Source organism: Anas platyrhynchos, chromosome 19 (assembly GCF_047663525.1).
Source record: "Anas platyrhynchos isolate ZD024472 breed Pekin duck chromosome 19, IASCAAS_PekinDuck_T2T, whole genome shotgun sequence".
NCBI lineage: Eukaryota > Metazoa > Chordata > Aves > Anseriformes > Anatidae > Anas > Anas platyrhynchos.
In genome coordinates, this window is record NC_092605.1 from 9,260,435 (window position 1) to 9,282,623 (window position 22,189).

Below are 22,189 nucleotides of genomic sequence, written 5' to 3' on the forward strand. Positions count from 1 at the left end.
GTCATTTTGTCACATTGACAGCCTGTTTTATTAGCAACCAGGGAGACCTGAGAGCTGTTATGGGAAGGGTTGTAAAAATATTTAGAAAACCACCATCTAGCTTAAGTAGCGATGCTTTGCTGTCACACTTGAAGGCTCTGAGTATCTTTCTGCAATATTGAGTATAATAATATTGTATCCATGAGCTGAATGATGAAATAGAGCATGCTTATAATATTTGTGGCAATGATTAGTTGAGTTGGGCTTATGTATGTGGAAGATAGAATTTAAAATGTTCTTGACAGTTTGAAGAAGTACATTAAAAAAAAGGAAGATGTATGGCAAGGATTAATGTACTGCCACATGCGTGGGCAGAAATAATCAACTGCACCAACACAGGATGGGGAATAACAAGCAAGGTATCAGTTCCTCTGAAAATACCCCAAGCAATACAGTGGAAAACTGATTGAAATCAAGGTGAGGTCATGCTCTTAAGATAAGCAAAACTCACAATGAGATGTATAGATAAAGGAGTAACACTTCTTCAACATGCAGATTATTCCAGACAGTACATGTAAGGCATTGGCCTTAGAGCACTGCTGTCTAATTCAGAGGCTGCAAGACAACCGTAAATCTGCCCTCTAGTCCCACATCCTAAATTTCTGAGCCAAGACTGATAGTGTCCATCCTGGTTGTGCTCTTGTTCCCTCCTGCCCAGCTTTTCCAGCACTGAGGCAGAGTTGCCTTACGTGGTGTGATATTTTTGCAGCATGCAAAATGGGTTGAGCATTATCCAACTTGGATTGTCTGCAGGCATGTTCTGGGAAGGTTTGCGTTACCCAGCTGTTTGTAAGCTCTTCATCTTCTGCAGTACATCCTTTTAGGTTTTAACCTGTGATTACCTGTGTATCATAGCAACTCTGTTGTGTACAAACATTAGAATTGATGTAATAGAGCGTCTCTTACAGGGATCGATTGCTAGATACTGCTCAAGAAATAATTAATCCCGTGTGGTTAAAAGTAGTCAGTAAATGCCTTGAGTTCGTGTGCTAGAAGGGCTTGATTAAGAGCACTGGTACAGATGTGGAGTGTTGGACTTCGTGGTTTCTTGGACAATGAAGTATATCCAAGGTGATGGTACACATACTCTGGAATAAAAAGCAAGGCTGTCTTCATCCCCACATTTCTAATCTTTCACTCTGGGTGGAGGAGTTTAGGGGATTTTATATCCTTAGAGAATTAGGGGTACCAAGCATGAGATAATTCAGGGCTGGTTTTAACCGTTGCAATACGCTGTTCTTCAGTGAAATGCTATTTTCTTCATGTCCCGTAGTGGATGTTTCAGTCAGGTGACTGCTGTAGTGACTTAAATGCAATGTGTGGGACAAATTGCAAGGTTGGTCCTAGTTGTGTTGTGGGTATTTACAGAGGAATTGTTCCAGTTGTGGTTATAGGTGTTTCTGCTTCCTCAGAGATGGTGAGGAATAAATTCTGATTGTGCATTTTGGTAACAGATACTAGGACAAAATAGGAGACGTGCAAATAGAAACTGTATGGTATACAGGTAGAATTGTTATGGAAAGCAAATAAATTTTACAAACTGAATCTAGTCTGACTCAGGACTGCTGTACAGATTTACTTTCTCAGGATATCTTTCAAACTCCCTGTATGTGACCTGCTGCATTGGTATGGCAAAGCCATGAAAGGGCAGGCCCAGCTGGAAAGGCAAGCACATTATGATTTCTTGTTCTTCATTACCTTTTTCAGTTCTGGTTGATACTCACACCATCAGGTCACGAGTTACAGCAGAGCAGCGTGATTACTGAAGAGAAGTTGCGTAAATGTGAAATGTACGATTTCAATATGCCTGCGAACTACAAAAAGACCACTGCTGGTATTTCTGCAGCGAGTCTTTGTGAAGTTTGAAAGCAACTCTGCAACGCGCTCACTGGAATGCTTGATAGCTTTTTTTATTATTATTTACTGGCAGAGTGACTTTTGACCTTCATCCCTCAGAGGTTGTGCCAAGATTTCTTACAAAAGCCTTATGATTTCATTAAAGGCCTGAAAAGTTGTAGTTGGTTGTACTTGTGTAAATAGTCGAGAGCCTACGATAACAGACGCGTTGTTTGCCTGGTATCCGTGCTGCTAAATTTGAAGGAATAGCTGGAAACAGCCCCTCTTTTAAGAGGGCCTGGCATTTTGAGCATTTGCATTAGCAGCAGATTCAGGAATAGAAACCAGGAGACCTTATTCTGGCCGCTACATAAAAGCAGTTTTCTTCTCAAAATTGAGGATTTATTTGGATGCTTAAGGCAATGTATATTCTGTTCTTTATGTACAGATGGCCATATATGCATTTGGTTTATTCTGGGGGGCGGATTTTGAACATTTTGCAAATATAGCAGGATCTTACTCAGAACTCAAGGCTGTTTTTGTTCATCACTGAAGGAGCGGAGGATGCCCGAGCTCTCTAGGCTTCAGAGTGCTGCCTGTTCTTCAGCTTGTGTGCTTCACTGGGGGTTCCTCTCCTGGGACCCTGCTTATAGCTGAATCAAACAGTGCTCATCTGTTTACATTTTTAATAAAATTCAATGAGGGAAGGACGCCCATTTACAAAGAGGTGACGGTCCCCACTGTACCTGGATAAACTAATCCACATGGCACAACAGAAAACAAAATGCTGCATTCTTCAGTGCTTCCAAGTGAAGTGTGGCTTGAGTTTGAGATTAAGGAAGGATGTTTTTGTCTTCTGTTTCCGTGATAACATCCTGAGCACTACAGCTAGTTATAAAAGACTGCTGGTCCTGGTCTTTAGTCACTGTAAACTAACCCTTAGTCTGGTAGGGAAAAACAACACTCCCCTTCCTTTTTCCCAAACTGTTCCTGTGAATCCTATAGCATTCTGCTCTCTGCATGCACAAGCCAAGCTGTGCAGCCTAGGCTACGATAACAATCTTTTTTTCTTTGTTTGCACTCCATTTTGATCAAGTACTGAAATGAGACACTGCATTCACTGCAATGTTGAAATGTTGACAGCTGAACAATAATCCTTGCATTAGGAAGTTTGTAAGAATTAGCGTTTACTGGAGCACCATAAAAATTACTGAACATAATAGGAATAGCACGTCTGAGAGTCCCTGCTGGTACTGAAACCTTTGGGGGTCCTCTGTAACTACTACTAGTTCTATAAAGCTATTTCTGTTTGGGTTGTAAAATCACCAGTGCTGTTTTTTCTGCAGGTTAATGTTCTTTCTGTAGCAGAGGTTATGCAACGAACCGCTTCAAAATGCATGATTTGTGGCATCTATAGCTTAACCTTTATACAAGTGGTGATAGTGGGAGCACTGATGGAAAGAGAAAATTCTGCAATCACTGAGGCTGGCATCTCCAGCCTTCACGAGCAACGTAGGCTAAATGGGTGAATTTGTAATGTTAGTTCTGTGTTTGTGCTAGTGGAAACTTCCTACACAGAAGGAAACGTGAGTGAAGATGCAAAGAGAACTATGGCAAAGTTCTTCGAGCGGTGCTGATGCTTTCCAGGATCTCTTAGCTATTTTGGAGGTCACTATGATACACTTCAATTTTTTTCTTCCATCTCTATGCCGTATAATCCGAAGAAGTTGAGGTACTGAGAAAGAGTTGTTGTCTAGGTTGGTCTTTTTTTTTTTTTTTAATCTGCCTTCTATTATTAGGTGAGGAAAAAAAGTCTTTGTAATTGATGGAGGGATAGAAGGCTTTTGCCACAGGGGAAGTGGTGGCACAAGACTTGCAAGGCCTGAGAGGCAGGGTAAGTTTGTCTGTGCTGAGCTCTGTCCCGGAGGCTAGACGTGATTGTACCTCAGATAACTTAAAGGCGGCTATTGTGTTCTTGTGTTAGGTCCAAAAAATCCAGATGATTTTGAAGTGAAAGCTTGAATGCTAATTTCTAGCTGTGTTTGTCTTCAGACTTTGCTTTGTTGCCACATTCTGTCTTTACTGTGCTTGCCAGCCAGTGTTACTGGATTTCCTTGACCACTCCTCTTGTCTATCTCTTGTAGCTGGAGTTCTGTGTTGCGTGGAATTAAAATTGCACCTTGCCCTTATTTCATGTAGTTAAAATAAAAGTGCTGTGATATAACACAGCGACTTCTCCCCGTCAGTCCTTTATGAAAGTTAGGGCTGTACTGGATTTACCTATAAAAGCTCATCTGGATGGAATGAGCCTCCAGAGATGGGTAGATGTGTGCAATAGACTGAAAGGAGAATGTTACTTAGAGTTGGGAAGGAGACTTAGCTCCTAGAGTGGCTGTACCCCGTGACTTTGATTGTCATTCATGGTTTGTAGTCCTTCAGCATTGCTTTTATGTCTTTCTTCCAGCTCTCCAGGTTCCTTCAAAAGGAATAGAAATAACTTCTTTATGAAAAGAAGATGCCTAAAGACAGCACTGTGTAGCCCAGGCACTAGCTTTTGATTTGCACACTTGGAGATGTGCTCTCCGTGCTTCTTGGGTTCAGCTTGGCCTGCTGCGCTCTTTTTGTGCATTTCAAAGGATAAAGGTGGAAGAAGTGTTTGTATTAACACATTATCACATTATATATTGCGAACTGCACACCTGATTTGGGTATTGTACTATAATACTTGGTAGCTGACTGCAGTTAGGAAAGAATCTTTCACTGGCCATTTCTAGTTACACCTGCTCTGGCTGCTAGGTGCTTTCACAGCTTCCTGGATCCACCTGGAGAGCAAATATTCAGTCTTACAGGAGTCACATCCAAACCTGATGCTTCAGGTTTTGATGTGAAAGATTTATATTTTCATTTTTAGGTGAGGTTATGATACACAAGAAAAAGCCTAAAATATTTTCAGCAGTTGGTGTTCTTGAGCTAGTCACCTTCAGTTGCCTGATGCATCTCTTCGCGTCGAGTGTTTGAAGTTGAAATGAGCTGCCATCCGTGTCATGAGGAATAAACCAGGAAGATAAAGGCTCTGATTTGCCTTGGCCTGAGTTACAGTGCCCTGTTGACAGGCGCATTACCCGAAGTTTTCTGAACTTGCCGTTTCCTCAGTACAACCACCTCGGTGGTGGTGTGAAGCAGCCAGAGCAGGAGGCTACGGCTGCTCAGAGGAGGTTCTGCAGCATGGGCATGAGGCAGGGAGGAGGTGCAGTTTGTCAGGCAGTGTCTCGGGCTCTTACAACACTCTGAAGAGATGAATTTTAATGCTGCGCAGTGCCATTGCAGTAACTTTGGGGAAGGAATAAGCCCTAGAGTAGACTGTTGAACTTACTCTGTTGAATCCAGCTGTTGGAAGCCTTGCAGTGGTAGCTGCCTGTGTGTGATGTGGCTGCTTTGTGTTCGTGCCTCTTTTTGTGGAGCAGAACAGGAGCCGTTTTCCTCTGAAAGGAGAAGCTGTGTTAAAGCATTTTGGAGTAGGGTGAGAGCTGCCAGTCCTGGAGCCTCCAGCGCTGCTCGATGTCAGCGGGACTCAATAACTGACCTCCCAGCCACCATTCCACCCTGGGATGAGTAATTTCTGGGCTTAAACATTTCAATTGCAGCATTGCTGGCTTGGAATCATTTGTTTACTTTTTAAAATTTAATTCCTGCCCTAGCATGAAGTGTTGTGAGCACTTTCCTCAGATTCCTGAGACTTTGAGAGTGTTTTTAATATACTGCCTTGTTTTCTTTGTGGCGATGTCAGTGCAACTTCGTTCAGGAGGAAAACCACATTGGCAGCTAGCAGGCAGTTGTAGCTGAGAGCAGTTGTTACCTTCTGTTTCAGTTAGCGCAGCAAGAATCCCAAAACCTCACAGTTCAGGGGAAGGAGCTGGGTTCAGCCAAAACTCAGAGCCCTCTGTGAACACATTTTTGGCTTTTGTCTCTCCAAAAGCCAGGCGTTCTGATGAATTTGGCTAAATTTGCAAACATGTAAATACGTTCGAGGCCTTATGTTTAGTTTTACATTTGCATATGGGAGCCAGTCTGCTTGTCGTGTTCCTGTTTAGTCTCTGTGTGTTCCTGAGAGATGCTTGGCTTTGAGAGTATCAGGACTGGTGCAACAATTCATGAGGATGGAAAGGCCGTGCTTAGAAATCTTCACCAGGTAGGGGGTCGAAAATGGCCGAGAATACTTTCTGCGAGCAGTTTCGGCCAAAACTTCGTGATGGCCTTGTTGTGCAGCTCTTGAGCACTGCCGTTTCGCCATTTCCATGGGAACAGATGGGCTCTCATTGATAAGAGATCTATTATCAAACCAGGAAACTGGCAGGCAGCAGTTGAGCCAATATTACTGTAAAACGGGGCTGACTGCAGACTGAGGCCATCACATGGCAGTATGTGTTCGAATGTAGTGGCTAAAAATATCCTTCCTTCTTCCTCCTCTCCGGCACAGATGCCCCAGTGTGAAAGGAGGAGTCGCTCTGTCGTAAGCCTGATTAGATCTGTAGCAAACGTGGGGACTGGCTGCAGGAGAATGCTTCATGGTTTGACCTGTATGCAGAGCAGCAATTTTTAACAGTTGATGAGATAAATGTGGGCTTTTTAGATTTTTTTTGCAGACTCTGAAGGCTGTCTTGATTTGGAGCAGTAATCTTTGTTTCACTTTGTTGCTTAATTTATCTGCATTTATTTGCACTTTGGGAAATCTTCAAAGCAAAATCCAGTTATGTATTCGATACTTAAACTAAATATTACAGCCTTGAAGTCTAGAAAAATCTTATGACAGTTCAAGTTAGGAATCTATACTTTTCTTTCAGGCATAGAACTGGTTTTTAGGTATTCAGTAAGAAATTGTAGTTGTGATTATCATCTGAAAATCTCTTGAAGGCCAGCTGGAGATACAGACTAGATGGACTGACTGGATGCTTGAAATGCTTTGCAGCAGAACGAGTTAATTACGTGATGTCAGTTCTTTCATTTCAGTGGGTTTAAGGCTAAAAACAAAAAAGAGAGCACTGTCAGATGTAAGCATCTAGGCTGGATTCCCCAGTGCAGAGATTTCCTCCGTGTTCTTGACTTACTTTTTAGTTGTATTTCAGTAGTGGTTGGTAGTGGCACAACTTTTTGAAAGCCAAAATTTTATCTGACTGTTCTGTAGCTGTCACAGCAGCAGGTACCTAACTTTGTAGCAGCCACCAGAATTACTGCTCTGTGCACGTGACTGCAGAGCTGTCCTCAATTTAAGGTGCTTCAGTACAAGTCACTTTTGCTTGACTAAGCACCGGGAGCAGCTCCAGGAGTGCTTATTCGAGACGCTGTCAGAACAAATGATTTTGTAGACATCTGTATTGTGGAGGTGACCTCTCTTTAAACAAGACTTGAACTTGAATGTGGAGCTTTCCAAAGAAGACGGTAAATTCTGTTGCTCCAGGAAAGGAGCACACTGAAAAGCCTAGAAATGGGCAAACAAAGGTGCCTCCAGGGTGACTGTGTGTGTATAAGCTCTTTAGTACATAGCTGAACTACCCATGTCCCATGCTATCTGCCAGGGTGTGACTGGAGCTGTGACAACTGGTTGAAATGATCCTAGAAAGGACAAGCAGCTATGAAGATGCTTCAGTCCTGTATGAAGCAGAAAGAAGTCCTTGGGGCAAAGCGAGCCAGTGAAGTGGGGGGCTCTGGAGGATTCTTTATCACAGCAGAAGCCCCCTGAACAGGTTGGACATGCACATATGGAGGCAATTCACCTTACCCTGCCTTTCATCCAGCCGTTTTTTCCTGTCACAGAGCTCAATGCATGCCTCAGCAGTGCTCCCTCACTGGCATTTGGCTTCAGGCCAGGCATTAATGAGTACCCCAAGCCCTCTGTGATTTGGCTCCTCCAAACCTATTAGCATATCTTCAGAGCAAGATAAAGCTCATTAACATAATTTAAATTAGGGCTTTAGAATTTCTGATAATTTTTGATTCCTACTGCCAAAAGCACAAATACGTGGTAATATCCTTCATATGAAGCATCAGCTTTTCTGTTGTTTTTTTGTTGTTTTTTAATTTTTGAAAAATAGACTACCGTATCCCGTAACCACACTCAGTGGTAGTGAAATGGGTTGGTACACAATCAGATCAGAGGTTTGATTGGTGCTATCTCTGATAAAGGATTCTATTTGCGTAAGATGTTGCTTATTAGAAATAACATCAAAACGTGTCTTGGGTGTGTATTATTTTGTACAGTGACTGTGGCGATAGCTTCAAGGACATGTAATAACCAAAATTCCTGATTATACAAGCTCTGTGCCAAAATCTTTGTATGACTGAGCTGTTGATCAGGGTTCCAACCTCTGCCCTCCACCTTGATAGTGTCCATACAATTCACTTTTTTTACATAGCTGTTCTTAACCTCAGTGTTCCCTCTGTACTATGGCAGAGCTGCTTGCCGGTGTCATCTAGCAGTGCTTCCGATCCTGGAGCTGCATCGGTTTCTGCACAAAATGCAGTCTTGCAGTCAGTGCAGCAGTTGAGACGTGCAGCTTTCCTGCTTAAAGGCGAGTTAGCAGACATCAGCTGGTCTGTGTCAACTCTTCATGTGCAAGCTTTTACCTCAGAGCCTGTAACAGAGCCACCCTTGAACTGCTCATGACCTGTGGTCAGATTATCCTTGCTGAATGGCCGTAATGCTTGTAAATAAATGGAAACCAAAAGCAGGAACTGCATAAAAGTTGGTCTGAATGTCTTTATCCATATAAAAAGGTTTAAGATGCCTTAGGTAGTAAAGTCCCTTCTTCAACTGAAGGTATCCTGAACTGGGTCATAAAAGTGAGTATCGTTGCCGACCTAAAGGTCAGAGGATGTGGCACTGCTGCTGTGCTCAGCACCTCATGAAACCCCAGCACCAAAGGGACATCCCAGGGACTGTCAGCCCGATCAGTCGGGAGTTAAGGAGCAGGCAGGTAACTGCTACCCACTGTCATTCACGGTGGCACTTTGAATTCTGTTTTCCTTTTGCTTTAACAGATTCCATTTCAGTAGGTGATGAGTTTTTTCTCTTTTAGATCCAGCAGTCAGCAGTGGGGCAGATTAGGGTGTTAATGTCACACATTTTTGAAAGGCAGCAAAAATTGATCTTCAGAGTTTAATTTTCTGAAGCACTTTTATCAGCTCTAAGCATTTTAAGGCCTGCACTTGCAAATTTTTGTCTGCTTTTCCTTTTTAATTTCCTCTTGTTGCCCTTCCAAAAAAGAAGCATAGTGAGATTGCAAAAATTGAAGTAATTGCTTAGGAGCATTTTTCTGCTGGGTATTTTCACTCTGTTTGTATATAGTCTATGATCTCTGGGGCTGCATTTGTGTTGACTTTCTCTTTACATTTTCTCATTGTCCTGCATTCTGGCAATGCTAATAATGTGACACTTTTGTGACTTGAGGCTATAAATTGTTTTTTTAACTCACATCTAGGTTTTTGGGGGCCACTGTTGCAAAGGGAAAAAAAAAATCAGCAAGCTGAGCAGGAACATAAGTGTTAGAAAAAAGTATTACTGTGGTGCTTAATTTTGAAAGGGGGTGGGCAGGATCTATGTGATTGTTACTTCCAAACCCAAATAAAATATTTTTGGAGCAAGGTGGTTTTAAACTATAGCATGGTTTTATTTGTGGAACCTCATCCTGCTTTGTTCCAGAGGCTATTTTCAGTTATTCTACCTGGTTTGTCAATCGCACCGTACCATTTAGCAGGGATTCAATGAAAAATTAAAACATTTTTTTTTAGAGTTGTGTGTTTTGAAGTATTGATTCATGTGAAAAAGTGTGGTGTTCTGGCTGTTCTTTGGCTATTTTCAATTATTAGTCCAGCTTCTGGTTCTGAAAGCTGGTGAGATGCAATGGAGCAGGATGGCTGGCAGCTTGTTTTTATAGGTTTGCCTTACAACAGCAGTCTTGGCAATAAGAACTGGAAGAATAGGGTAATATCTTCACCCATTTTGCTGTAACTTGAAATGTGGTGAGCTTATTATTTGTTTCCTTCCTTCAGGTTTTGAATGAAGAATGCGATCAGAATTGGTACAAGGCAGAACTCAATGGAAAAGACGGCTTCATTCCCAAGAACTACATAGAAATGAAACCACATCCGTAAGTAGAGCTTTGATAGGATCTCTTGATCTTTCCACATGCTGCCCTTCAAACAAGGTGGTTTGCTGCTGAGCACTTGGCAGATTGTTCCTTACCAGATCTACCAAACCATATGGCTAGATAAAAGATGGCCACTGAGTTGTATCTTTGGCTGTAGCCTACAGTGTTCACAGGAACTTATTTCACAGCTAGCTATGGGGCAGGACATTTGGAAGCTTTTCTTGTGCATTCTCTGGTATTTTGCTGTAGGGTCAGACTGACTGACCTTAGGGGTTGCAGGCTTAAACCAGCAGGAAACTGTTCAGTAGAAAGTTATTACCCAGAGTCCCAGGAAAAAGTGTGACTGTGTTCTTGTGATGAACTCTTTTATCTGCTACACAAAGTAAAGTAAAGTGAAAGTTGCAGCATTTACAGCTTACCAAAAATTTAACTCCAAATGCCCTTAAACATTTTTTCTGGTATATTTGTTGCATTCTGGGTACTGAATCAAAGGATAATTTAGGTTGGACAGAAGCTTCTGAAAGACTGCACCCCAAAAAAAGAGAGGGGGCTGCTTTAGTGCAGCCAAGTGAGAAGTGAAGCAAAGTGTACAAGAAAATTCTGAAGTTTTTTAAAGCCTTGTTTAGTTTATCTTGATCTGCTAGTCCAGTGGGGATCAGAAATGCATATTGTGATTTCTCCTTCATTGATTTGAGTCATTGTGCATCTTCTAATAACAATTTTGGAAGCGTTTGAGTTATACTGTGGTCTGATGTTGACATTCAGTTTGTTCTTTAATCATCCATGTGTTTTTGTTTGAGTGGGATAGAGCTGTCAGTTTCTTCTTACTGGTAACAAAGGGGAATGAACAACATCCAAGCCTACAAGTGAGTGAGTTTGGTGGTTTTAAAGCATAGTTAGTTAGACCTTTTTTGAAGATGTTTAAACTGCTGATGGCAACGGGATGGCGGTAGCTCCATGTGTAGCACGTAGCAATGCTGGGGACTGTATTAACAGGCCTGGGAAATCACACAAAAGTTCACGCAGCATGGTGTTTGCTTAGTGGTAACGCAGAGCTCTCTAAGTAGTCCAGCAGGTCCTACAAAAAGCAAACATCAGGCAGCTGACCAGGTGTGAGAAAGAGACCATTCCTTTTCTCAAGACTGGTATCAGTGTTGTGGGAAGGTGCCATGAGAGCTGCTCAAGAGGATTTGGAAAGAAAGCATCTGAAAAAGCCTTTAAAGGTTAATTCTGTCAGAGGATCTGAGACTTAAATCCTCCAGCTTCATAGTTTGTTGTAGAGTGTTCTATCTTGCTTGTATTTTGCAAATCTTCCCGTTTGCTTTGTAACTACGAGCAGACAAAGCTGAGAGGGAAATGTGGCACGTCTCAGTCATTGTCTGAGTCACCTGGGTTCTGAAGGGTTAATCCAAATCGCATATCAATTCACAAAGCAAAGAAGTAAGTAGACATCAGCATGATACTCAGAAGAGCTGCAGGAAGCTCTGGGCAGGGAGGCTTCCTGTGAAGGCACAGCTGTGCAGTTCAGGGGTAGGGCTACCTTTCTGCTTTTAAGGGGGCAGGGAAAGAATTTGCCATCTATGAAATGATCTGGATCAGACTTGTGTTATGTGTGTCCAAGTGTGTGTGTTCATAATCAGCTGTTCTTTAAGGTATTGCTGAAGTCTTACTTTGCAATTTATGTGGAAGAAATGAGCCAAACTAAATGGTTGCACTCAGTGAAGCCAAAAGAATTGTCAAGCTGCTGATTGAAAGGAGTCTGAACGCAGCGTGAGCTTCGCGTTGTACCAACTGGTGCATCGCCCTCTGTGCAGCATCAGCAGTAACGTCTGCACTTGGTTCTGTAGTGCTGACTGGATGAGTTTCATCTGTATTATGAGCTAGCTGGAGAGGAGTGGAAGTGTTATCAAGCTTAGCCATTTACTAGGGAAGCTATGAGAATGTCAGTTCTTTGGCCTAGTTCTCTTGGGCACACTGATTTTTATTATTTTTTTCAGTCATTCTTCAGGAAAGATTCACATGTGCAGAATACTTCTGATGTTTTATGAGTATGTTCTTCAATGGACAGTAGTTCCTCAACATAACTTTGATCTATGGGGTTTTCTTTCTCTTCATCTTTTTTATGAAGTCAAGCTCCTGTTGATCTATGAATGGCTAAACTAGCAATGAAATGATAAAGCTGCTTTGATTAAAAATCTTCCTATTTAAATTAAAATGCCTTGGAAACAGCTGGCAGAAAACTTTAAGAATTGGATATTGTTGTTTTGGAAGTATTACTTTCATTAATCATCTTGTACACTTCAACTTTCTAATGAGTCAGTAAAATTGAGGAGAAAACAAGGATAAACTTGTGAGGCTTCAAGAAGGAAAAAAATTCTTCTGAGCTATTCCAAGTTTCTTTCTATTTTTCAGAGATGAGTGAATTTTGTTACTGTTTTTTTTTTAAGCTGAGGCTTTCATTTGCAAGTCACATGTAATTGAGAATTATATGAGAACCAAACAGAATTAAAACACATTGTAAACAAGAACTGTGTCAGGATATCTGAAGTCGTAATAGAATGTTTGCTTTATGTAACATTTGGTAGAGGTGAATTTAAGGGCTTATCTCTGACAACTGTGCCAACAGCCCAGAAAACAAAATGCTACCTTGGAATTCTGAAGGAGTTTCATGTAATGGTTTCTCTTGGTTGAATTTGGAGGCAGCACAGTACTGTGTGAGACAGGTAGGTGTTGGTTCTTCTGGCTCTGCCACTGCCTCAGGTACTGAGAAGAAGCACAGGTGCTAGCCCATGGAGAAAGTACTAAATGCATGACTACTTTGTCACTAGAAGTAGGCTGGTTGTGGGAGAAAGCTTTTCTTTTCCATTCCAGGGGGTACAGGGAGTAAAAAGTGCAAAATAAGACCTGCCAGCAAGTTTGTAAACAGGGTGCATCATTTCCAGTGCCAACATAGTTTACATAACAGAGCTGTGTAGCTAAGTGGTCTGTACAGTCCCCTTACAAGGGAGATGTCCTGGAGTGACTTGATCTAATGCTGCATGTAGTAAAAGCACCTTTGTGGTGTCATCGTGTTAGATATAATATGGGGCATGGTTTTGTGTAGCCTCCTGTGGGGAGCAGATGCTGAAGACAGCTAGTGAGAGGAGCTAGGGCTGCCAGTAGCTGAGAGGCTGGTAATCAGGTAATCAGGTCCCCCTTTACCTCTGGGGACTGCTGCTTAGAGAGGAGACTTTGTGGTCTCCTGAAAGCTTCAGCCTCTCTCAGGAAAAGCTCAATTTCAGTGACGGTTTTGCAACTTCTCTTTGTTGTACCAAAAACTTCATTGTGGAAAGGAAACCTTTTGCGTGGAGCTTTTGTTCTTAAACGCTCCCCTCTCTGGTCAGTCATCTGCGTGGTTAAAGGCTGTGGTAAGAGCTTCTATCTGGTGTGATCTGTTACTCGGAATTGCCAGCTGTGCTTTTTGGTTGTGCACGCAGCTCAGCTCTTCCCACACTGCGTGACCTACTGCTCAGCCTTGTTTGCCGTTAGTCTTGGATTAGGCTGGAAGTGCAAACGTGAATGTAGGTAAGGATCCTTGTGACCAGGTCGGTGCTATGATACAGCTGCCTGATGCAGGTTCAGTCTTAGTGCCACAGAGGTGAGCAGCCTCGTGCCTTTGACTTCTGTGCAGCTGCCAAGAAGTTGAGATGCGGCTTTCATGTGCAGCTATTTCATGGGACTGCTTACGTGAAAGCTGCTAGGTTGTCCTGACTACAGAAGAAAGCAAGAAAAAGAGGCTGCTGAAACAAGCATTATCAGCACCTTTCCTACCTTTCCTAGAACTGATTTGCATGCCCAGCTCAGCAATCATCCTCAAAGAAGCAGAGGGAACTTGAGGGAACTTTTCTCACTTTGCATATAACTCCACTCCTGCCACCTGCTTGAGCTCTGCCATACAGAACCTGTCCTAGATGGCAGTGCTCTGGGATGCTGATCACTAGGGTCAGAAAGGTTGGGCTCCGTGCTGCGGGAATAACCAGCTGCTGAATGAAGCTACTCGTTCTCTCTGTCAAGTAATCATGTCTTTCCCCCGGATCTAAAAGGCTAGAAATTGTTTTTTGATATAAAATGCACTTTCCATTTGTGCAGGATGGGTCAATCCGTAGACAGGATCTTGTTTCTACAGCTGTGATGTTTCTGAAGAAACCTGTGAGTGAACTCCCAGTGTTTCCTTTGCGTTGTGCAAATATTACATAGATATATTTTTAAGGTTCCTACCCGCTAAAATAGTGATGTTTCTGTGCTTAATCCTTACGTGTTCTGCATTGCCTGCTTGGCAAATTGTGACTAGAGCAGGGGTGGCTTCTCCTTGGGGGGTATAAGTAGTGAAGGGGTGTGTAACTACTCCTCACTGATTATCTTGGGGCAGCAATAGTGAAATAAATTGTAATGTCACAGAGAAGTTCAGTGCTGACTAGCCACCAGTGTGTGGGCTCCTTTGTAATCCCTGACCTGACGGTATCATACAGTTTGGGCAATTAAAAGTTTGCATGTTTGTATGGAGACATGAGACTTTAGCCCTTAGCGACAGAGGAAGTTAAGAGTCGAATTTCTTGCTTGAGCTAGGAATCTGTTTGTCCTTAGGTTACAAGGCCTGATTGCTAAGATACCAGTGCAGACCATAACAGATATTTTAACTTTGTTCCAGGTTGTAGCTAGTTCCCATGGCAGTCTTTTTAGCTTCACCAAGTAGGACTTTGTGAAGCAGCTGTGTACATTAGGTTCTTGTGGTTATATGTATGTATGCTAAATATCATCTATGTCTAAAGGGTAGAGTAGGGTGCAAAACTGTGAATAACACATGAAATCTTGAGCAGTTGGGTTATTTCCCCCTTCTGAAAATAAATCCTGTAACTTGAGGGTTTCACACTTACCACATCTCTGCTTTGCTAAATTGGGTGAAATAGGGCGATTGCAAGCGCATCATGGTAGCTTCGTTGCCAGGACGAAACATTCTGAAAATGGTTCGGTAGCCTGTAGTAGGGTGGCAACGAGGTAGGTGTAGCTTAAGTACTTCTGTAAGGAATCATTTCACCTCGGTGTGAATATCTGTATCAGGCTCGCACATGAAATGTTTCGAGTTCTTAACTTCCTCTGTTTTCTTTTCCTCGCTCCACAGGTGGTTTTTTGGAAAGATTCCCCGAGCAAAGGCTGAAGAGATGTTAGGCAAACAGAGACATGATGGTGCCTTCCTCATCAGGGAGAGTGAGAGCGCTCCTGGGGACTTCTCTCTCTCAGTCAAGTAAGTAATGCCCAGAAGCACTTGTGTGGCAATCACGACACCTAATGCCAGTTCTCAATCACGGATAAAGGACGGGTGATTGCTAGTGCTGATGAGCAGGAATAATTTTCCAGATGCCTTATAGCACGCCTATTCTTCCAGTGATATGAATTTTCTTACTCCATCTTCTGTCTTTGTGCAGTACGCTTCCAAATGTTTTTTGTGGCCACTTGGCACCTACTTTAGGGATAGTCGTGTTCTCTAGCGCTGGGTCATGATGCTATGAAAGGAGAGGCCTCTTCCATCTCTCAGTGGTTTATTTCACCTTCACAGAGAATCTCTAATAACAAAAAAAAAAAAAGAGGAACATTAAGGAGGAACAGTTCACATCCTTGAGCAACATTTCTATAAGAGCACTGGCTCTTAACCAGCAGGAGTTCCTGAAAGGTAGCACGGTGTAATGTGAGCCATGTCTAAGTATTTCACACGTCTGAAGTCTCTGTAAAACAGAGGTATTAAAAACTTTTGAAAGGGCTTGGGATGTAATTGAACATATGGAGAGGGGAACTTTCTCTTTAGCAGCTTATTTTTCCCTTTTTCTTTATTTTTTTCCCCCTCCTGTACCAGAAATTAACAAGATTTTCTATCTATCTTGATGGATTTAGATCATTCATGCAAGATTCCTAGTTTGCTGTATTTTCTGTGGCTATCAGTGATCTGTCTTAGCAGATTATTTTTTCTAGTCGTCTCTGGTCTGTAACCAAGTGTTTGTCATCCTGCACAGCAGTACCAAGTCATGCCAACAAACTGAATTAAGCAACTGATTTTAGAGTTGTTTATATTTCTGTTGGATACAATAATCTGAGCTGGAATACTAGATATGAATGGAAGCTTCATTCCAGACATTGCATTCCTTTATGAAACCTAAGGTTGTAACAGCATAGCTCTGCCTGCCTGTTCAGTGTTGCCACCTGGTGGTAATATCTCAATTGCTTTTTTCTGTTTTATTTTGAAAAACTTTTTTTCCCTTCCCTGAATGGTGAGCTGCAGCATTTGAAGTGCTGAGAAGCTCTCAGGTTGAGGAAGGGGAGCAGTGGCAGTACCCATGAATTGTTTCGTGTTAGCTTTGTCACCAAGACAGTATCTATGCTTTCAGCCACAGTATAGGAGCTCTTCATGCCAAGTGGGGAATTCTTGCCTCCTGTTTTTAGTGTTTAGACTAAAGAAAAAATACTGGTGTGCTGTTCATCTGGAAAATTCTGACACTCCCTCTTTGGAGTTACTCTTTATTTAGGATAAAATCGTTGGAGAAGTAGCTTCAACCGAATGTCATCGTTTGCCAGAAAAAGTTGTTAAAGCACAACTGAAGTTGCTGCATTACTCGTGAGCATCACCTTGTAAGGGTTTTTGTGCTTTTTTTTTTTTTTTTTGAAAGAGTGGAGAAATCTGTTTTGCAAGATGTCCTTTTGCTTAAGTCCAGACCATCTGCCAGAAGAGATGATCCTACCCTCGCTACAGCAGTTCTTTTCCCAGCAACTTAGCTTTGATGGGACTGGTGCCTGTGTACTGCATTATCACACAGGCACAGTGGTACTGTGTGAGGGAAGGGCTGAGGCTGGGAGAAGTGTGGCACCTTAGCAAGAGTAACATGAGCTTGTAATGGCTTTGAGTCAGTTGTGAAATTGCTGTGGCTGAAGCACATGTTCAACTTCTAGTGCACGTTCAAATGCAAGATTCGGAAGGTGCTGTGGTGCAGCTTCTTCAACATGACCTTGCGTTTGTAAAAGTCCATTGCACATGTCCTAGGTATCCTGTGCACTGTCTTCAGTGACACAGGTGACTGCATACAAGCATCAAAAAGTACACATACTGGATGGCAGCTATGTGGTAATGCAGTGTAAAAAAGCTGAAATGACTGCACATGCTGTTGGAGAAGGAGTGTTGTGACACCAGAAGGCCTCAAACTTCTGCAACTTCAGAGTGGTTGGAAAAGGTGGTTTTAAACTGAAGACCTACTATAAGAAGAGTGCATCTGAAACTTGCAGGATTTTTTAAAATTTCAGTGTTTGAATTCTTTCTGTGATCACTGATTTCTGTAAGATACAACTGACAAATGGTTTTCAAACATCTTTACGACAATGAACTGGTACTTGTAATATCAGTGCTACCAACAGTTTTTACTGTGCCCTGAACAACCTTTTTGTACCCAACTCTTCATGCTCATGATCCCAGCAGAATGCTCGGTGACTAATGTGTTTTTTTTCTTCTATTCCTTCCCAGGTTTGGAAACGATGTGCAGCACTTCAAGGTGCTTAGAGATGGGGCTGGCAAGTATTTCCTCTGGGTGGTGAAGTTCAATTCTTTGAACGAGCTGGTAGATTATCACAGATCCACATCTGTCTCCAGGAACCAGCAAATATTTCTACGGGACATTGAACAGGTGCCACAGGTAAGACAAGTGTCCTCATAGAGCATATTTTTTAGTCTATTGCAACCACAATCTGGAGTGGGATTACATCTCAGAGTAAACGAACAGGGATGGAGAAAAGCTGACTTAATTTTTTTCTGTTGAAGTGTAGTTTTGTATCTTGTTGCCAGAATTATACTGGAAGATTAGCTGGATGTTTGTGCAAAGCCTACCTGCTAACTCCTAGTCTCTCCTTCAGTCCTGGCAAAGTGTTGTTGCTGCTTAGACACTCGACTTCTGTTAATGGTTATGATTACTGTTGAAGTAAGGTCATCTGATTCCTGTGAATTAAGAATGGGTTTACTACTGGTTTAGGACACAGTAAGAAAGGACAGTTCTATTTGTCCTGGGTCACAGCCACAATTGCACCTTGGTAGCAGTGAAGTACTTTGTTGAAGAGGTAGCTACAGGTGGTGGCATATGGAACATCTCTAGCCTGCTGTTTTGAATCCAGCCAGCGTAAAGAGGAACCAAAACCTGCTACGTGTCAGTAGAGCAGCTTGTGTGTATGTAGCTCTTTTTGTTCCATTTCCCAGGGCAGTCCAAATGTTACGTTGGGTATAACTGGATCTTTTGTCAATTCTGGATAAATCCATTTGCCTCTATCTGCAGCATTAGCTTGAAGAAGGCAGAACCTCGCACTTCTCTGGGTGCCCTGGGCAGCCTTTGCCAGAGTTCATCTGAACACACAGCTCTGCACAGTTGGGTCAGTGATGAAGAGCTGGCAGAGAATGACAAGCATGAAGATACCTTGTTAGACTCCCAGTTTTAAGAATCCAAATGCATTTTTAAATTAACCCCTAGGTTTTCCATAACAACGGAGACATTTGCTGACCAAACACAATGCTTTGTGGCAAAACTGATATTGGAGGGGTTTAAAGAAAATGTGTAAAATGCCAGTACCAAGCTTTGAGGGGGAACTTTGTGTATTTCAGTGGTTAGGTAGGTTATTAATACTCATGTTGTTGGTTGTTGTAAACAGGACAAATAAGTAAAAAGGCCATTGTAGTACAGTACAGATTTATGGTAAGTAGTGAACAGTGGAAAACAACTACCAGAACATCTGAGACATCTGCTGTTTTTATTTCAGGGTTTTCATAGAAATTTGACCTTTTTTCTAAGGTCTCCTATAGACCATGCTTTCCTTTTTTATCGTGTTACAGATGATAGAGGCTGGCTTTCAGGAAAGTGCAACAGCCCAAATGTTCACTGCTTATCTCTGGTGCAAGTTAAAAATCAATCCTGCCTGAGGGAGCAGGTGTCTTGAGTGCTGTAGATGACTCTCATTTTGCATATCTTTCTCTTTCCCCTTTCAGCAACCAACGTACGTTCAGGCCCTGTTTGATTTTGATCCCCAAGAGGAAGGAGAGCTGGGTTTCCGCCGCGGAGACTTTATCCAAGTCCTTGACAATTCTGACCCCAACTGGTGGAAGGGAGCCTGCCACGGACAGACGGGCATGTTTCCACGCAACTATGTGACCCCAGTGAATCGGAACATCTAGAGATAAATATTAGAGATTATTTAAAGAAACGAGAGAAACAGTAAATACACATACAGAGCCTAACTGCAGCCAGTGACCTAAAATCACACGGCGATAAAACCTGAGTCACCTTTCACCGTGAGGTGATCCTCCTTCACAGTACGGAACTTCAGGGGTGGGGTGGGGGGGGAAGAGTTCAACTTACACACCAAAACTTATCTTAGGAAAAAAAAAAAGAGAAAAAAAAAAAGAAAATAACAAATTTCCTCAGCTGCTCCTGGGTTACCCCCTTTCATTCACTCTTCTTGTTTCCCCCTCCTCCTCTGTCCATCAGTGCATGAAGTTTTAATGCCATATAAAGTCCTAGCCATGCAGTTAAAGGAAAAGGGAGAAACTCTGCTGGTATTTTCTCTCTCTGCAAACGGTCTTCATTTGACATGAAGGGACATGAGAGAAGAACCAAATCCACAGTCCTGCCTTTAAAAAAAACAAAAATCATCAGTCTGCTTTTGCCTTCAACATTCAGCTCTTCTTGCCTGGGAAAGATGAGGTGTTGCTCTAATTTTTATTGTCTCTTCTCCTTTGGCACTTTCTTCTGAAGCTCAGCAGCTTCCAAGCAGGGGAAGGGAGAAGAGTTATGTGGCTTTTTGTTTTGTTTTTTCTTTTGAGTCAAGAGCTGCTTTCAGAAACTCCAACCTACAACTGAAGTCTATTAATGCTGTGCTGACAGCTTTTTTGTTTTTTCTTAAAGGTGTACGGTTGAGCACATTTTTCCATAGTGCCTTTCCCTTATTTTCTTTTTTATTATTTTTTTTAAGTTAAAAGGACAGTCCAGAGCTTTTCAGAGGGTTTTTTTTTCTGCCTACGTGTAAATAAATACTTTGGGGCAAGGGGTGTAGAGGAGGGTGGCTTTATCAACGGACATTTGAGAAAAATCTACAACCAGAGATGGAGCTTTAATCTTAAGATTTGTCTTACTGTTTGAATTTCCTTATTCCAAGGGGGGGGGAAAAAATCAAGGCATTCAGTGGCAGCTTAGGCTGCTCAGTGGTGGAGAGCTGCAACCAGGAGCCTCAAAAGATAAAAGAGAAACCGGGAAGGTATGTCCAGGGAAAATGAGGAAGAATATTTTGGGGAGGGAGGGCTAAGGGGGGGGAATTTGAGAAAGAGTAGTCCTGAGATGTCCTATAAAATGTACATTCCTTTGATGGAAAACTTTATAATGCAGAAAAACCTCAAGAAATAGTGCTTGAAACCATTTTATGCTATTAGTGAATGTTTCTACGTGATGCATGTAATCAGCCTGTCTCTTTTGCCTGGATAGGGAGTATTTGCAGTCGTGTTGCTCATGAAAAGTGGGGTTGGCATCACTGTTCTCCAGTTTCTCCTCCCTCCTCAGGTCAGTGTTACTGTTAACGTAGATTTCCCTCCACCTCGCTCCCCATTCACAGCAGGCTGTGTGATGACTGTAATCCCCACCCCCTACCATAATGGCATTTGTTGTGGCCATTCGCTCTTCCACCAGAGCAGTGCGACGTTAAATTGGATGGAAAGAAAAGCAATCAAACCACGTTGCTCTCTGTGCCAATCTTCAGTTGCGTTATTTTTCCTTTTGGTGGCCGCTTGGCTGTATCCCTTCACCCCACCAACGAATCCAAAAACTGCGGTGGAGATCTCCTCCCGCCCTGCATAAGCACGGGCAATCTTTTGTTGGAGGGTGCCTTTTTTTGTACTAAATGTTACAAGTTTTATTCCTGAGATGGACTCTGCCTTACACTTTGATTTTCCAGCAGATGAAAGAGAGAGCTATCCTGTAGAGTATTACTTTCTCCCCCTCTCCTTGCTAGCTGTCACTCACTTTCTTCCTTCTTTGTAAAGTGATTGGAAAAGGAATCTATGGCATTCTACACCTGGACCATTTGATTGTTTCCTTATTTTGGAATTGGTGTATATCATGCAGCCTTGCAGACATATGTCTTGTGTGTGTATATATATTAAAAAAAAATCAGTGTTTAAATAAAAAAGGCCTATGTACTTAATCCTTTAACTCTGCAGCAGCATTTGGTAGATAGTAATTAACTGTGAATAATAAATATACATTGAATTCTTCACTTGAGCATCTGTCTGTTATTTCAGCTGACCAAAATATAGCTGATCGAGGTAATTTGTAAGTGCTCAGCCTCTGCAGCATCGCGGTTAGATCTCAGCACGCCTAGCCAAAGTCATGTTGCTCTTTCAATCTGTCAACCGAGAGCTGTGTCACTGAACCACATGTGCTGGTGTGAGTAGTGAAGGGGGGAGAGGAGCAATCAGGTCGCTGTCAGAATGGCAAACAGGATCTATTAGTGGAGCGGGAGGGTGGCACTTGAGCCTTTCTTCCTCTGCTTTTTTTTTCTCAGCTCTTTTTGTAACCACTCGAGCAGCCCTGTGGTGCTGACTAATGCAGTGAGGAGCCAGTGCTGGAGGGCAATACGCTGGTTATTTCTGGAGCGTCTGCTAAAGGACAGAGGGAAAGATGAGCGTCTGACTTGTGTAACAGCAGCACCTCCAGCTCAGGCCGCCACAGCAGCTTTGGCTCTACATGGTCAGTGCCTGACAGCTCATTTCCAATTTTCTCTTCTTGCCTAAAGAAATGGAGGAGGTCGGCTGTGCTAAGGGGCGGCTCTGCAGGTCAATGTAGAAGCTGCTCCCTTGGCTCTGCTGCTTCTCACCAGCCTTTTACAGGCACTGCCTCTGCCTTTTGTAGTGGGTTTTAACGTACAATAGGAAGAGGCCCAGTGCCACAACCGGCCTGTGGTGGTTCCTCCCAGTTCTGATCGGAGGCAGATAGGCACGGAGTGAATCAGAAACGCTGCTGTCTGCCGGTTACTAGTTTTCATTTGCTCCAGTGAAGTCAGTACAGAAATTATTCACAGTATGGCTTGACGTTTTGGGCACTTCTTTACAATGCTGTATCAGGACA

At 42.5% G+C, this 22,189-nt stretch overlaps 1 protein-coding gene across 2 annotated transcripts in view; it reads left to right on the forward strand.

The window, feature by feature from the left end:
* The window catches only part of GRB2 (growth factor receptor bound protein 2), a 57,205-nt gene extending 35,867 nt beyond the window's left edge, over nt 1-21,338 (forward strand). For both annotated transcript variants that reach the window (XM_038165517.2, XM_038165516.2), the window contains exons 3-6: nt 9,922-10,019; nt 15,178-15,300; nt 17,560-17,728; nt 19,063-21,338. In XM_038165517.2, coding sequence (XP_038021445.1) covers nt 9,922-10,019; nt 15,178-15,300; nt 17,560-17,728; nt 19,063-19,248 — 576 coding nt within the window. In that variant the 3' untranslated portion in view covers nt 19,249-21,338. The remainder of the gene's footprint in view (nt 1-9,921; nt 10,020-15,177; nt 15,301-17,559; nt 17,729-19,062) is intronic.
* Nucleotides 21,339-22,189: the final 851 nt, after the last annotated feature.